Raw genomic sequence first — 16,673 nt, forward strand, 5'->3', positions numbered from 1 at the left:
CACAGCACAATATTGTGGAATAGTTATTCCTAATTACTGGCAAGCATACGTAGAGCTGATCAGGATGAGAAATGAATACACTTTACTCTGATTTCTTTCACTTTCATGCCTGCCTTTCTTTTTCATCCTGGTTATGGTGAAACAAGCATGATCAGGACCAAGACTTGTATGCAACTATGTTAAAATCTCTGTATTTATTTCAGAGATCTTGTTTTGGCGAACTCATTTCTCACCCCTTCATTTTTCAGGGTCCAGCATTAGTTAACATGTTCGAAGAAGGCCGGTGGCCGAATCAATCGTCTCGAGCGTCTTTTTCTTGGAGAGGAAGAAGCGAAGCGCAAAGACAAATACTGAAATTCATGCCATTTGTTTTTAAATGTTTCAGAGGGAGCTTCGTAAACACCATTAGAGCACCTCGCTCCAAAGAATGATCACCGCCAAGATTAAAGAATATTTTAAATCTTTCAATTGTTCTGTTTTTATCCTTAATGTGTCTTCAGAGCTGCTATCCCATATTCTGCATTAGGCATAGGAACTGGCCCAGGAAATTGGTTGGCGTCCATTAGGGGTGTCCAGAAGGTATGGTCAAAAAGGTCAGTAATAAATAATCACAGTGTGCAAGTGGGAGTGTGCATGTGCGTGTGTATGTGAAAAAATCAGGAGTGGTCTGGTGGTGTCTTTTTCGACTCAGAAATTTTATAAATTTCATAAAATGTCTGAGCTGGAAAAGGCACCACCAGACCACTCCTGATTGTCTGCCACCATAGACAAACCTGGTTCTCCTCCTATAGTGTGTGTGTGTGTCTTCGTGTGTGCAATAAAAACGCCCTCGTCTTGCCAGCGCAGCGGAAGCAGCTTGCCAGAGCCGCTTCCTCGACGCTTTTCCAAGCCCCCCTCCCCCGCCGCCCTGCGATTTCCTGATGGTCTCCCATCCGAGGAATCCTCCGCAGGTCCAGCCCTGGTCCGCCGGCGCTGCCCCGAGGGCCCCGCGCGGTCGCAGCAGCTGGGCAGGTGGCCCCTTGGTGAGCTGGGTTGCGGGAGACTTGCGTTATCCCCTGAATTTACGGGGAAGCCAGAACTGATTTCCCCGGGATTTCCTTCCGGTAAGCGCGCTCAACTGAGCCGGGCCCTCTGCGTGCGTCCCCGTGCGTCTGCGTGTGCTTTGGGAGGAGAGATCCAGCGCGCAACGCAGCCGCCGCTCCCGCGCCTCTCCAAGCGCCGCGCGGCGCTGCACGGTCCCCAAAGCGCTCTGCCGCTCCTTTGAGATGGGCGGGGCAGCGCAGCTGAACTTGCAACGTCATCGCCGTGGGCGTGGCTAGGAAACAGGAAGAGGCTGCCCGGGGGCGCCCTCGCCCCCGCGCTTGGTCGTTACGCGCAGGATTCGCGGGTGAGTGTCGGCGGTCGGGGACGCTCCCGGGAAAGGCAGCCGCGGGGCAGCGGGAGTCTGTGCAGGCTTGCTCGGGAGTAGACCTCCTGGCGGCGGCCTCGGTGGCGCCCTGCGCTGGGAGGACGGGGGGCCGTCGGCGCAGCCCTCGGCGCGCTCCTGGAAGAAGCGCCGCGGTTCCTGGGCTTTGCTCTCCAGGAGGAGGGGACAGAATAGCGGGAAGCGGGGCTGGGCTCTCCCCTGGGGAGGGGGCCTTGCTGGCCCTGCTGCGCCGAGCGGGCTGTTTCGGAGAGGGCGGCGGCTGCGTTGGCGTGGGGTGGGGGCCTCGGGGGCCAGGACCTGCGCAAGCTATTCTTCAAAGCCAGCAGAAAGCATGTGAAAAATGTAGAGTAGGGGCGTGGAGGATAGAGAGAGGGTTTACTGACCTTGGGAACGGAGACTCTGACGTTGGGGGAGAAATCCGCGGCTCCCTCTTTTCCCGAGAGCGCCCAGCGCACCAAAGCTAAGCAGGATGGGACCTCCTTCAGCCTGGATGGGAAACCACCAGGAAAGGTCTGGATGGGAGGCTGGGCTGGCTTTTCAGGGCAGGAAGCAGACTCCGCAGGGAATCCAGGAATACACTATTCAGTCTTGAAAGCCTGCCCCAAACCTTCCCTTGCCCCTTTCCAAGGACCCAAGGTCAAGGCGGGGCTGTCCTGAGGCTTTCCCAGGGCTGAGCAATGGTTTCCCCCCTCCCCCTTCCCAAGCGCCCCCCCCCATTCAGCTTTTGCATGTGCCAGCCTGGATGGGAGACCTGCCAGCAGGGCACTGTCAGTGGTGGCCCCGCCAGTGTGGAATTTCACCTATTTCACGTGCCGCTTCTCCGGCTCACTTTAAGAAGCGAAAGGCTTATTTTTGTCACCGAGCCTTTTCCCCTTGGAATGGCTGGCTCTTTTAGCCTTTGGGGGCAGGGACGCTGGGCAGGGGGGTGTCCAAGAAGTCAAGATAGTGGCACGACGCCTTGATCACCCCCCTGTGATGGAAATCAGCATTGAATAAAGGACAGACTCTTGCACCTTTCTCAGAGAGGCCCCTTTCGTTGATGTATTTAGACCCGTGTTTCTCAACCTCAGCAACTTTAAGATGTGTGGACTTCAACTCCCAGAATTCCCCAGCCAGCATGGCTGGCTGGGGAATTCTGGGAGTTGAAGTCCACACGTCTTAAAGTTGCTGAGGTTGAGAAACACGGATTTAGAGTATATATATTTGCCCTCCTTCTCCAGCTACTTCTGTGGTTGTGAGAAGATATCTTCCCGGCGCTGATGTACGTGCCACAGACATTCCATCCTATGTGGATAGATTAACACACCTGGTCACACCAGTCTAACTCCCTATCACAAGTGGCTGACTTCATGACCAAGGGTCTGTGGTCATGCTTTGTCCAAGGGGCTGGGGGGGATATAATTTTTAAATTATATTTTATATAATGATCTAAAATGATGCAATTCTATAACTATATTTAGCTGCATTTGTAAGATGCTCTTCTAAAGAACTGTGTTTGCTTGTTTTGGTGATGGTGGCAGGAGATAAATTTGAGTAACGCGTTTTAAAAAGTAATAAATATCATCGATTAAAGGCCTGAGCGGTCGTGTCCAAAACAGCAAAGGCCTAAGACAGTGTTGTCCAAACTTGGCCGCTTTAAGATGAGTGGACTTCAACTCCCAGAATTCCCCAGCCAGCCATGCTGGCTGGGGAATTCTGGGAGTTGAAGTCCACTCATCTTAAAGTGGCCAGGTTTGGACAACACTGGCCTAAGCAATATGTGAAGCCGTCGATCAGGTCGGCAGCCTCTCCTCACGTCTCGTCTGCAAAGGAAAAGAAACCTGTGCCCAGAGGAAAAGTGACAGCAGGCTACCTCTGCATCAAGGTTTTAGTTTGATTTATTGGTTGATTGGACAATTACCTGCAAGTCGTTGCGGCATCACAATGAAAGCAACAACAGAATTAAGATCGCAAAGGAGGAGGAAAAGGATCAGAAGACCCAGAAGAATTCCACAGGGAATGTTACAGAAGGCCTCTTGGAAAAAGCTCCCCTTTTAATAAGTTCCTCAGAGCTTCCAGGGAGGGGGCAGTCTAGCTGAAACATTTGCATGGTCTCTAGAAACATGCAACCTTGGCATCTGGGATCCAGCATTTTTTGGCAGGTTCTTCTGCTCTGCCAGGGCCCAATGGGCCCTCAGCACCTCTGGTTTTGTCCTCTAGATGGCAGCAGCACCCACAGAGGAGCAAGAATATTTCTCATTAATACACAGGTAGACCTCATTTAGCAACCCCAGTTGGGACTGGCAACTTGGTCATTAAGCGAAGCGGTTGCTACGTGAAACCACAACTGCTTACGATCTTCCTTCAGCTTTCTTTTGCTTTACAGACCTGCAAAGGTTGTAAATGCAAGGCTGGGTCGCAAAGTGACTTTGTCATCCCTGTTGTATCTGCAAACAGTCGCTAAACGAGACAGTTGCTAAATGAGGACGACCTGTAGAGAGAGAGCAATCTTTAATAACCGCTGGCTAGTTCCAGGGTATTATGAGGGAGGGCGGGTTTGTTGCCAATGCTCCTGCGTGAGTTGAGGGCCTCCTCTCATCCCATTTCTAGCACGCAGGGTGTCTACAGGGTATGGTCAAAGAAGATGGGATTGAGGCTTAATCTCGTTTTTGTGTGCCTTGCATGTGCTGGAGCGTTTAGAGATAGCAGTTCTGTGGCTGGCTTCTGCAAATCCTTCTTTTCCTGCACTGGCTTCCTCGCAGGGCAGGCGCCTCTTCTTCATCACCCCGCTGCTCAGCGTCTTCCAGCTTGCGCAGTCAGAAGCTGCTGCTTCGTCCTTCTGGATTCTGCTTTTCCCAAAACAGATTTTAAAAGCCACTTTACATCGTTTTGACGGCTTGAGTCAATTTCACCGAAATCACTTCTGTCCTGCCAGCCAGCCAGATAGAATTGTAAAGGGGGAAGCGGGTTGGGTGGGGACCCGGTGTCTCAGTTCCGCATGCCCGCGAGGGCTCGTCCTGAGAGTTTTATTGGAAATAAACTCAGCTTCTGCTGCAAATGGAAGTGGTGAGGCGGGGGGGGGGGAAGGAAGGGCTTTTCGATGAAGATGCAGAAGTGAGCGAGCTTTCATGGTGGTCTCGCTGCTAAAAAACAGTTTCTAAGCAGGAGGGCATCTGCTGTCTTGAGCTTGACCCAGCATGTCCATGGTCCGTACCATTCTTTTGGCAACAGTATGGTAGCGGTTTCTCAAAATTGCAGGGATTCCTGTTGGTCTCCCATCCCAATGTGAGTCATGTCTGATCCTGCTTAGCTTTGAAATTGGCTGGGGCGGTGCTGCCCTTTGCTGGGAGGGGCCGTATTTCCATTTGAAAGAGAGAGAGTGTCTGTATATATATCTACATTTTGAAACCTATTTTCAAATCATGCATTTTTCGAAGCTGCTGGGACATTGCAGGCTGGGGCACCCATGAGTCCTGCCTGGGTTTATAAGATATTTAGTGGGTATCTTATCAACCATCCATCCAGTTGGAAGATTGCTTAGTGCAAAGTTGTGACTGCCATTTTGACTTTTTGGATGCCTTGAGGATGTCCGTGGAGTCTTAGCGGCTGCATGAAAATTGTCCTGAGAATTATCTAAGTAGTCCACCTTTCACTCCAAAGTGAAACTACCTTTAATTAGTGGCCAAATTCTGCCAGGCATCTCAGGAACTTGGGCCTGATTTAGACCCAGTAACATCCCATTGCTTGTGTTGAAGCCTAAATCCATGGTTTGATCTTGCACAAATGTAAAGGATAAACCATGATTCTCAGTTTATCTTCTCAGATCATTGACTTTGGCGTGGTGAAGTTACCTCTGGAGATAGGACAATGTGCGGCTGACCCATAAGCCTCTTACCTGCCAATTTCATGCTTTGATAACGCACATAACTCTGGTTTGGTGGAATAACTGAGCTTTTGTAGCAAGGCAAATTTCCTCTGGTGCAATCAGATGGCTGCCTCCTGACCCAGAAAATATTGGTGTTAATATTCCCACTGGTTGTCCTTAATAATTACAAGAGAACACCCTGCAGGGGAAAATCCTACAAGTGCTGGTATGAACGTAATTTGGTAAGATTAAATAAAAGGTGTGTCGGTGGAAATCCTCTCTTGACACAGACTGAATCTTCTGTTGAGGCTTGCCTGCCCTTAATCACAGCCCAAGTACTTGAGAAATGGCCCTTAAAGAACCACAGAAAGAATTTACTCAGTTGGAGGGGAAGGGTCCTCTCCTGAATAAATTATCTCTGTGGTTCTTTAAACCCCTGTGTGCACTTCAACTCCCAGAATTCCCCAGCCGACATTTGTGGACTTCAATTCCCAGACTTCTGGGAGTTGAAGTCCACACATCTTACAGTTGCCAAGGTTGAGAAGCACTGGTTTAAGCTAAAGATGGCTTGTTTAGGTCTCTATGGATCCTCATGAACATCTCAGACATAGGGCCATTAACAGCCATTCAATTAATTTAATAATGCAAAAACTCATGCATTATTATTATTTCTTAACTTTATTTTGGGCAACACAAGGTGGTATATACATGATGCTCCCTCCTCCTATTTTCCCCACATCAACAACGAGAGGTTAGTTGGGCTGAGAGAGGGACTGGTGGCCCAGAGTCAGCCAGCCAGCTTTCATGGCTGGACTACAACTCATGGTCTCCTGGTTTCCAGCCCAGTACCTTAACTGCTAGACAAACCAGCATTGTCTTGTAGATGTATATTGGTGATTCCCCCACACATCTTGAAGGTGAAGAATCATACTTGTAAACTTGATTTGTGAAACAACAGCATTACATGCCTAGAAAAACATGGATTTATGTTCATCCACTGAAGGAAGGACGACCAGCTGATTGCCAGTTATTTATGGACAGTCTTCAAGGGTATGAACTCAGCCACTTTCTCTGCAAAACCTCATTAGCTTCCACACCAAACATGGTTAGCTGCTCATGGAAAGCCAGCTGAGATGTCACAGGAGGTTGCCTGGCTTAGCCCTTGTACATCTTGTTCCCCCACGCTAGTTGGGGTGCTTTCCACCGTAGTGAAAAACAAAAACTCCAAGCAAAATACTTGTACCAGCTTCATCAGTGAGAGAAATGTGATGTTGCAGGTTTTTAAAAGCAGAGGAGTTCTAAAAACATCCATAATTCAAACCTCATCGGTTATCTATTAACCTGGAGCCTTAGTCAAGCCATTGCATGTCAGCCTTAATAAGAATTCATCTACCTTTCAGGTTTAAGGATTAATAAAAGAGTCTAAGAAATCCCTCAAGGCCTCTGCCCTACTGGAGCTAAGATTAGATGAATAGAGCTGAAAAAAATATGGCATGTATTTTAATCTTTAGACATTTCTCTCCCCTTTCTCAGTGATCAACACTGTGCTTGCTTCACAAATCTGTTCCTTCTCTCTTTCTCCAGGCTCTTCTACAAAGATACAGGTCTCAGGTGTAGAACTGGACCCCTGGTGACTTCACGTCCACGTCGCGTTTTTGGTAGTGCGCAGAAGTGGTTTGTCTGTCTTCTTCCAGGATATTTATAGTCCTGAGGTGTCTCACTGGTCTCCCATCCAAGTTACTAAGCCCAGCCCTGCTTAGCTTTCTGAGATCAGCCAAAGTCGGTAGGTGGTTCTACCAGATGGGACTAGTTAAGTCTTCTTCTTCAGATCAACTCCTGGCACTGTCCTCCACCACTCCATGTTGCTTTCAGGGCAACCATTCAGAAGTGCTTGGTGGTTGCTGCGTTCTACTGTGCCGAGACAGTGTGGTACACATCCCTGGGCTGAACAATCTGTAGAATATGTGGATATCCTTGTCTGAACCCCAAAAGGGAATTAAGGTTTGGGTCATCATGGAATGCTACTTTTCTGCCATCTGTGATGCTTTAGAGCAGTGTTTCTCAACCTTGGCAACTTGAAGATAGGTGGACTTCAACTCCCAGAATCCCCCAGCCAGCATGGCTGGCTGGGGGATTCTGGGAGTTGAAGTCCACCCATCTTCAAGTTGCCAAGGTTGAGAAACACTACTTTAGAGCAAGGACTCTAAATGTGGGGTGGATGGATTTCAGAGCGCCTCTGAACTTGCATGGGGAAAAATGCAACTTTAGTGTCACTAACCTCTAATTAAAATTTAGCTTTTCATTCAATGATGGACAGAGTCAGCCAAGTAATCCATGGCCTCTAGACTCCAAAAAAGTCTGTTAACTTCTATAAATCTCTTATTATTCCCTAAAAAAAGGGTATTGTCTTATTACTGATTTGATGGATCCATAAAGGAGCCCCTATATTACTATATTATATTTTTTATATATTTTGATAACTCTGTTTGAGCACAATTGGCTTCCTTTGTAATACGATCTGCAGCTCTGTATTTTGTCTGATGCCTTTAAATGCGTTTATGTACGTTTTGCCAGACTCCCTCGCACAAAAAGATTAAGAATCTGCTTTAGACATAAACGTTCCTGTTCTCCCACTTATTCCACCCCATAATAGTGCCCAGATGGAATTGAAACAAGACACCTTTGAATGTGAGCTGTGTGGATTAACCGCCCCCTACAGCTACTATGGACAGCAACCTCCAAACGCCTACTCCGTCACGTAAGTAGATGGCCCGGCTCATCTTTTCTCACCACACGTGACCCGTATTGTGGAGGACTCAGCAGGGGAGCCCAAACTTTCAAGGAGAAGCACTGCTGATCTCCAGGGATCCTCCTGGCAGCAAAGGTAGATCCCAGAGGGAGAGCAGTGGGGCAGAGTGGGTGAAGAAGAGGCCTGCTTTCTGTCTCATTCTGGCCCACTTCTTTCCCCCTTCACGCTCTGGGTTGGCACCTCGCTAAATGGGACAAGGAAGGAGAACTTCCTTCTCTTCCTGCTTCTGAAAATTGTGACTCCCAGCTATCAATGTCCTGAATTTGAAAACGAGTGACCCAAAAGTTGAAGCACAGATGTGGCAAACGCCCACTTCAGAATGGGCATCTGGGCCAAGACCTTGGTGGGCCTGCTCACCGAGTGAACCCTTGCTGGCCAAGCCTGATGGGTGTCTGAATCAAGTATAAGGATAGTTTCCTTTTCATGGGAGGAACTTATATTTGGTATGGGTCCAGAACAAAATTGTGCGCTCTGTCCTCCACACTGAAGTTCCTGGGAGATGCTAGTTTTGGTCATGTCTGGATGGAGCCCTATTTGGGGATGTAGAAGGCTTTATGGAGCAAACTCAGTGCCTTAAGGCTCCATTTGGCCTCTTCAGATCCTCTAAAACAGTATTTTTCAAAGTTGGCAACTTTAAGATGTTGGCTGGGGAATTCTGGGAGTTGAAGTCCACACATCTTAAAGTTGCCAACTTTGAAAAACACTGACTTAAATAAATAAACTGCTGGGGAAACCTTAGTGAAGAGTTGAGGAACAGCCCAGAAAATGACATCTAGCTTGCCACGAAAGCTGCTTTGGGGTCCCAAAGAGGAAACAGAATAAAAATACACTATGCCACAAATTAAAATCTTGAGTGTTTTTCTTCCCCATCACAGCTTGATTATTTCATAGCTTTCCCATTCCTAGTCTTTAAGTAGGAAATTTATGGTTGCTGTTTTTCTTTTTAGTTGGTCAGTAACCAAGCAAAACCTTTTCTTTATATCATCGTGATCCTTACAGTAACGGTTCCTCCGATGCGCCCAAGAGAGCCTCGTCTAAGGCGGATAGAAAGTATTTTGGTTCTTGGGACCATTGAGGGACCAAGATGGAGCAGCTCTTTGAAAGCTCTGGGGTCACCCTTTGAGGTCATCCAGGAGGAGAAAGATGGGGAAGGCCTTCCAGAATTCAGGTAGCCCTGAGCATGTTGGAAGCCCTGAAAGTATTTCCTTATGCAGTAGCGTGGCCCTGAAGATGCTGACTTGGGAAGCAGAATCCAGAGGGCCAGCTCTGACCATCAGAGCTTTTGGTGGCTTGGAGCCCCTGTTCTTGGAGAAGCCTGTTCATTTCCCAGACATTGAAACCCGGATCCAGAACTCTTCTCTGTTTCACCCCCACCCCCAACTGAGAGGTAGCTGTGGTCACCCGGGGGGCAACCCTTGCCTTGAATGGATCTCGGAGCCTTCTGAGGTCTCTCTGCAGCCCGCTCACAATGTCCTTCTTTTCTCCTACGTTTTAACATCTACTTGATTTTTGAAGAAAGAAGTGGTTTTCTCTTGAAAGAGTCTCTGGCAAGCTAATTTGATAATGGGGTTGACGAGCAAGTGAAACAGCCTCCAAGGGCTTTGCATTGTCCAGGAGGCAACATGCCTGTCTCCCGGGCAAGCAGGTGGCACCCAGCCAATGAGACTTGGCAGGCCCCTGCCTTCAGTGGACGCCTCAGCTGCTCGTTTCCATCTGCTCACCTCTTGGCTGGTCCCTGGAGTCACGAGTCGAAGGGCGGGAAGCGGAGGAGCTGAGCACCGGCCCCCAGGCCTGGGGGCCTTCCTTGTAGCAGCTCCAGGAGGCTTCCCAGAGTTAGCACATTGTCCATTTTTAAAGCCACCTGATGAGAGAGCAAGCTTATCGACTGCCTAGTTAACATCAAGGAGAAATGTAAGCAAATCAAACTCAGTTTTTCTTCTGGCTTCATGCGTGGCTTACATGGACCCCCAATGTACTGCTCAAAGGCCAGATGTGGACAGCGGTCAAATAGGTTGCTCGGCATTGCGCTGTTGTGGTGCAAGCCTCTCCCTCCCCATTTTGCACGCTCACTGCAACGTTGTACAGTTGTCCAAAAACGGGTGCAGCTGGTGGGGTGACTGTGATGCTCTGCCTCCTGCCACACAAGGGGGGTCAAAAAAGTCACAATGGCCAGGGGGCTTCAGTTGCACAATCAGGGCTGCTGTCGTGACTCTTTTGACCCCCTCCCCTGCAAACATCTTGCTCCAACGGATTTAAAAGAGCTCCGACTCTTAAAACTCCCCCATCTTATTTTTTTCAAACTTGCACGCAAGGCTGAAGAACATGACGCTGCCTTAAGGCATAGCAGAGGGGGGCTGCATTGACACCAAGTTCAAGGCATGTGTAGGGAATGACTTTGCGAGTTTCTGCAAGGAATGCCTTTCTCTAGACACCCGGGAATCAAGCATGTTTTGTCTTTCACGAGCAGGTGCCTTGCAAAAAGAGGAGATGGTTTTGCAAGAAGGACCGTTACAGCCTTTGCAGAGTTTCTTGGCCATCAGCCACCTCCTCCGTGCAAGAGAGGAAGCTGCTGATCTCAGAGCCGCGAGTGCAAGCCTTTGCTTGCAGCCTGAGACGCAGCGGGGAAGTGTTTGTGTGGCTCATGTGTGCAATTGTTCTTTCTCAGCCTCCTGGAAGATTGCTATGTTATGAAGGACCCGTTCACCCCCGAGAAGGACAGAATCCTTATCCTTGGAGCACAGTGCAGTCTGTGTCACAAGCGGGTGTGTGTTGGCCCGGTAAGTGTGAAGTGATCCTGCTGCATTTGTACCGCTGAGGTCTGTGTCTTCATCTGTGACCTACTTACAGTGAGACCGAGATAGACAGCCAGCTTCTCTGTCTTCCAAAATGTCATTCCATAGTATGGGCTGGGATATTTTTAAACGAGTACTGTGGACGTTGGCCATCAGGGTCAGGCAAGTTTCAGCTACCCTGCTTCGTTCATTGCTTTTATGCCACTAGGTAAGGCTGCAAAAGCTCCAGACAGCCAGCAGGGGGCAGGAAAAGACATCCAGAAAAAGGGCTCTGGGGACCCCTAGTGGCCACGTGGGTTGTTGCAGCCCGGATAGAGTGTGCTTACCACCTGGAGAGGGTCCTTTCAGACCAGGGACATTTGTGCTGCTCCCTAGAGTTATCTGATGTCCCCGGATTATGCTAACCTCCCAGCAGATTTTTGGCAGTGTAGACATTTGAGGCCTTTTTAACATTTGTCCAGGCAGTCACCAGGAGCCAACACTGACTCAAAGGCAGTAAGTAAGTAAGTAAGTAAGTAAGTAAGTAAGTAAGTAAGTAAATAAATAAATAAATAAATAAGGCATTTAAAGACCTCAGTGGGGATGATTCACCGGTTTGGAGGCTGAACATCCCCACAAGGATCTTTAAGCATCCCCAAATGCAAAAAGAAAAGGTTCAGTTTCAGCCCTGCCCATCCAGAGGGGTCCAAAAGGTCAAGATGGCGTGGTTGAGGGCATGATCTTGATTTTTTGATGCCCCCTGAAGCTTTGAGGGAGCAAAATGCTTAAATGCAGCCCCCTGTTGCTAAAAGATGTCTCCCCGCCCCATGCCTAGGCTTGATGACATTTGCACGAGAGTGAAAATAATTCCTCTTTATTTCTCCTTTCATGAAAGTTAGAAACAAGCCACAGGTTTGGTGGCTGCAATCTAGTTTCTCACTCCAGGGGATCTGAGAACTTGGATGAAGTCTTCCCCCCCGAAGCCAAGATCAGGTGCATATTTGAAAGCAAGATTTGGTTGTGACTTAAGAATCCTGCCTTAACTCTAAACTCCAAACTTTGAAAGGAAGAATCCTGGTTAACAGAGAACTGAACCGTAAAACTTGCGGAAGGGATTTTGGGTTAATGCAGCACCGTTCAGGCATATCTGAGTTTACTAAGCCAGGATTGCAAGCTTAGCGCAATATGGCATGTGGGCCAGGGTGTGAGTCTCCCCTCCACTCCCCATGCCGTCCAGATAGTTTCTTAATTCATCCTGTACTTTCAGTTGCTGGAAGGTTTCCAAACTGTAGTGACTTCAATATTTAAACCAGCGTTTTTCAAACTTTGCAACTTTAAGAAGTGTGGACTCCCAGAATTCTGGGAGTTGAAGTCCACACCGCTTAAAGTTGCCACGTTTGAAAAAACATTGATTTAAAAGAATAAACTACTGATGAAGCATTAGGGAAGAGTTGAGGAACAGCTAAGCCTACTACAGAAGTAAACGTTACACTATGAATTAACCCAAGATACAGAACGGAATGCCTGGATGTGGAGAGTAACTAAATGATCACACCCACACCCCCATGCACACACACCCCTCTGTTCCAGCCTCTCACCATGCAAGGTTTGCTTCAACTTGTTTGGCTTGGCCAGGCACAGGAGACAGTCTCAGATGGGCTGAACGGTCTGGCTCGGTTGGGGTCTCCCCAAAGAATCCAGGAGTTATTCCATGGAGCTTTCTTCAGATGATCCTGACTAAAAGGAAGACACACCAGAGCAGTGTTTCTCAACCTCAGCAACTTTAAGATGTGTGGACTTCTGGGAGTTGAAGTCCACACATCTTGAAGTTGTCAGGGTTGAGAAATGCTGCACCAGAGTCTGGGAGAGAAAATCAGAGTGGGTGGAATTATATACTTCTTCCCTTCATTTTGATCCAACCTGATGGAAGAGGGTGGACTCCCATGGCTGGAGGTGGTCAGGCCATGTAGAACAGAGATGGGTGGGTGGGTGGGTGGACAGATATGCATCTAAAGCACTTTTTGCTTGTCCTTGAGTTCCTGAAAGTGGCAGGTTGTGAAGGCATGGAGAATTCTTTGATCTTCTGCCCTGTTGATTTCTCTGAAAGAAATCCGAATGACAGAGGACTTCCGTGCTCACCATGGACACAGCATAGCAGGAGCTGAGCTGAGCTGACCTCTGCTTGCTGTCCATGGGGGATGCCTCCATTGGCCCAAAGCAGACTTCTGCCCATGGTTTCTACGTCAAGCCACGTAAGAAAACAGCAAAGTCCTCTTGGGATGGTCTCTTTGTTCTGAACCCTGCTTTTGTGTCTCTGGCCAACAAGAAGATCTGTGACTTGTTCGAATATGAACAGATTGCGTCAGATGTAATCGGAAACAGCCGGAAGCTGTGTCCTGCCTGGAGGGCTGTAAAAAAAGGAGTAATTTTCCCAAATTGTGCAAGCATTTTTCATCCTAGCTTCCACTCCTCCACATCTATCAGGGTGTGGTCAGAAGCATGATTCATGACCCATTTCTTTCCTCATCTCCCTCTTTCTGAAATGATGCATGCTCAAGAAATCAAATTTATTCAGTGAAGTGTCATGACAACTGGTTGGGGCTTGCATCTGGAATAGAACATATATTCTATAGGCCTGTGGCCACAGAATAATTGTAAAACTAGTGAGAGAGATGTGTAGAAGGGCTGAGTGAAGGTGGGGATCTTTCTAAACCACCCCAAGGATCCATTTTGTCATGTGACCAATTTATATTGAGATTCCCAAGAGCCAGGATTTGGGGGGCTAAAACGTTGGGTAAAATCAAATAACTGGGAAAAGGGACGCCCGACCCAAGCTTTTTGAGATGGGCATACCAATCTGGAGAAGGGGTGCCTATCAAAAAAGTCCTGGGACATTTCTCCAAGGGGTCTTTGCACTGCTCCTCAATCTAGGCCTGTGTGATTTCGCTTGATTGTCTGTGCTGATTTACTGCCAGCTCAGCTGCGATGTATGTGGAACCGTATCAGAGCTGACCCTGGCAATCCAAGACTTGGGAGGGCCCATGTACCCATCACTTGCTTCACCCTGCCTTTCCCTTTCCCAATCAGAGGGCTAGCTGCCTTGATAGCATGATCATTTCACGGGTCTTCCAAGTGTGACACAGCAGTAGGGCTATGACGGCTTTGCAGCTCCCCCTCAGAACATCCATCCAGATTTCTGCAAATCAAACTTATTCCGGAGTAAAACTGTGAAGGGGTGGTGATAGAGTGCCCTTCTTGGCGGTTTTTTCTGTTGATCTCCCAAAGGGAGACAGGGATCCGCTCCCGTGTGTTCTGAAGGATTGAAGGTTGCCCGATATGAACATGGTTCCAGATAAGCTTGAAGTCATTCTGGAGGACTGGAGTCTTTCCCACAGTTTAGGCCAGTGTTTTTCAAACTTGGCAACTTTCAGATGGGTGGACTTCTACTCCCAGAATTCCCCAGCCAGCCTTGTTGGATGGAGAGGAAGACCTCGGACCAGCTGTCCACCCCAGTCTGGTGTCTTTGGGAGGGGATAGTAGTTGTTAGAAGTTGTGAACACCAACCCACAATTCTCCATGTGGTTCTAACTTGCCCAAAGTTGTACTGCTCACAATGTTACACAAAGCACCATCAAAGAAACACGTTGGATCCAGGCCAAAGACACCTCCATTGAAATGAAGGTTCATTAACCCGATTCATTGATTGATTCTCCCTTTTCCGTTTCTTTTTTAGGACTGTAGCCTTTTCTATTCCAAAAGGTTTTGCCTCCCCTGCGTGAACTCGCACATAAACGAATTTCCTTTGGAAATAGAAGAAGATTTGAAAAAAAAAGCACACTCAAAATCTTCAAAAAAAGGAGATTCCAAGGATTTGAAGGAGGACTAGCCTGTTTTTACTGCCGGATGTGCTTTTGTTAAATGGAATAAGAACAGTATCTTTTTCATCTCTCGTAGAAGAATGGCGTTATTTTGATTCGTTGCAAAATTCAAGCTTCCACCTTGTGCCTACCTGGCAGGAAAGCACGGCGAAGCAGGAGGGCTGGCTTTGAAAATAAATGTCCAGGGCCGCGTAGTTGAAAAAGGAAACAGGCCTGAAATAAACTAGCCAAACCTGATTTCTCTGTTCAGAAGGACCGAGATAGAGGAAGGAAGAGTTTCGTCCTTGGTCATTCATATTTCTGTTTTAAGTAGGGGCCGGCTTCAGACCAATCCTTCTGCAGCTCCACCAGCTTCTGTGAGGTCCAGATTCCACCTCCCATTTCCCACGGAGGCCTGGATTTGCTCCATAGCTGCAGGATACGGTCAAAAAAGTCACAATGGCAGCCACAACAGTGCTAAGTCCAGCCTGGTTTTTACGTGCATCGCCACCATCTTGACTTTTTTGACCCCCCCTGCAGACCCCCAGGATAGACCACTTTCTGCTACTCCCTTGTTGTGTTGCTCTGCAGCCCACAATGGGTTGTCTGAAATAAAAAAGGTAAGCTCGTTCTTCAGCCGAGCTTGATGCCTACACCCATGAGACGTGTCCCCAGTGTTTCCTTTGGGGATGTTTTTTCAGCTTCCTAGTCTAGTATTCACCAGGGGATTTCCTGGTGGTCTCTGATCCAAGGACTAACCAAATCTGACACTGCTGAGCTTTCTGGAGTAGCCATTTCCCTGTGCCCTGGCTTTATGGCCAGGAATTTTAGGGCAAGATCTTTGAAAATGTCATTGTCACATAGGTTGATAACCGCCAACAACAGAGATCTCTGCTTGGTTAACGGCCTTTGGAGGCAACACAGTGGTTGGAAACCTACAGAAACGCACTGATTTTCCAGTTTTGTCCTAGTTCACCGAGGAACTGGCGTAGCCTTAAACGGTTCCTTACAAGGTTGGCCTAATGTTTGATTGAAGGGGGGAGTAATCCATTAAGAGTTGCGTTTCATTTTGAAATCAGTCTGTTGCAAAAGGTGAAACGCAAAAGGTAAGACTATGTTTGGATCTGATTACAAAGACAAAAGTGCATTATAAAACTTAGTTACTGATTTTTTTGGGTTTCCCTCCAGCTTCCCAGTAAGCGTTTAGGGAAGTTATCATCTGGGAGGGCCCTTGTTTTCCTAAGACAGTGTTGTCCAAACTTGGCCACTTTAAGATGAGTGGACTTCAACATGGCTGGCTGGGGAATTCTGGGAGTTGAAGTCCACTCATCTTAAAGTGGCCAAGTTTGGACAACACTGCCCCAAGCATTTGAAGAACACAAACACCATGCAGAGTGCAGCGTTTTGGTTGACACCCCATCTTTCCATCCAGGAACGTCCCTCCTAACAGGCAACCGGGCAGCAGGCAAACTTTCAAACTTTCAATTATTTGTGGCATCGCCCTAGCAAAGAAGGTGCTTTGTAAACTTACTAGCGTGGGATTAGATGTTATTTAGTTGCATCGATTCAAGTGGGATATGTCATAAAATGTTAAACTGGAACCTTCCAGTTTAAACTCAGCCAGTTTTCTCCTGATCTTCCATTCCTCCCTGCTAAGCACAAAAGCATCATTAGCATCTTCTCTTTTGTCATTAATTTAGCTTAAACCACTAGGCTGTTTGTTGCAATGATGGAGGTGCTGGACAAGGAGCAGGGAGGGAGGCCCAGGTTCTAGACCTCCCTTCAGCCCTGGAGACTTCTAGGCGAAGGATGATCGCTCAAGCTCCTGGATAAAATCTGGATGGAAAGATGGGGTGTCAAATAAGCAAAACGCTGCACTCTGTGTGGTGTTTGTGTTCTTCAAATGCTTAGGGCAGTGTTGTCCAAATCAATTAAATGGAACAGAGTGGAAAGAGTAAAAATAGCC

The 16,673-nt window shown here is 47.9% G+C and overlaps 1 protein-coding gene across 2 annotated transcripts; it reads left to right on the forward strand.

The window, feature by feature from the left end:
- Window positions 1–1,214: 1,214 nt before the first annotated feature.
- CDPF1 (cysteine rich DPF motif domain containing 1) lies at window positions 1,215–14,954 on the forward strand. Of its 2 annotated transcripts, XM_088147942.1 has the most exons (6): window positions 1,215–1,387; window positions 6,855–7,053; window positions 7,924–8,028; window positions 9,079–9,247; window positions 10,745–10,856; window positions 14,584–14,954. In XM_088147942.1, the coding sequence occupies exons 3-6, from the start codon at window positions 7,995–7,997 to the stop codon at window positions 14,734–14,736; spliced, it is 468 nt and encodes a 155-aa protein (XP_088004068.1). In that variant the 5' UTR covers window positions 1,215–1,387; window positions 6,855–7,053; window positions 7,924–7,994; the 3' UTR covers window positions 14,737–14,954. The 2 variants fall into 2 exon arrangements, with proteins under 2 accessions (XP_088004068.1, XP_088004127.1); XM_088148001.1 differs by lacking the exon at window positions 9,079–9,247 and having other exon boundaries at window positions 1,237–1,387.
- The last annotated feature ends 1,719 nt before the right edge of the window (window positions 14,955–16,673 follow it).

This window comes from Python bivittatus, unplaced genomic scaffold (genome assembly GCF_059951505.1).
Source record: "Python bivittatus isolate LINGU-HERP-01145 unplaced genomic scaffold, Pbiv_v1 ctg000010_np1212, whole genome shotgun sequence".
NCBI lineage: Eukaryota > Metazoa > Chordata > Lepidosauria > Squamata > Pythonidae > Python > Python bivittatus.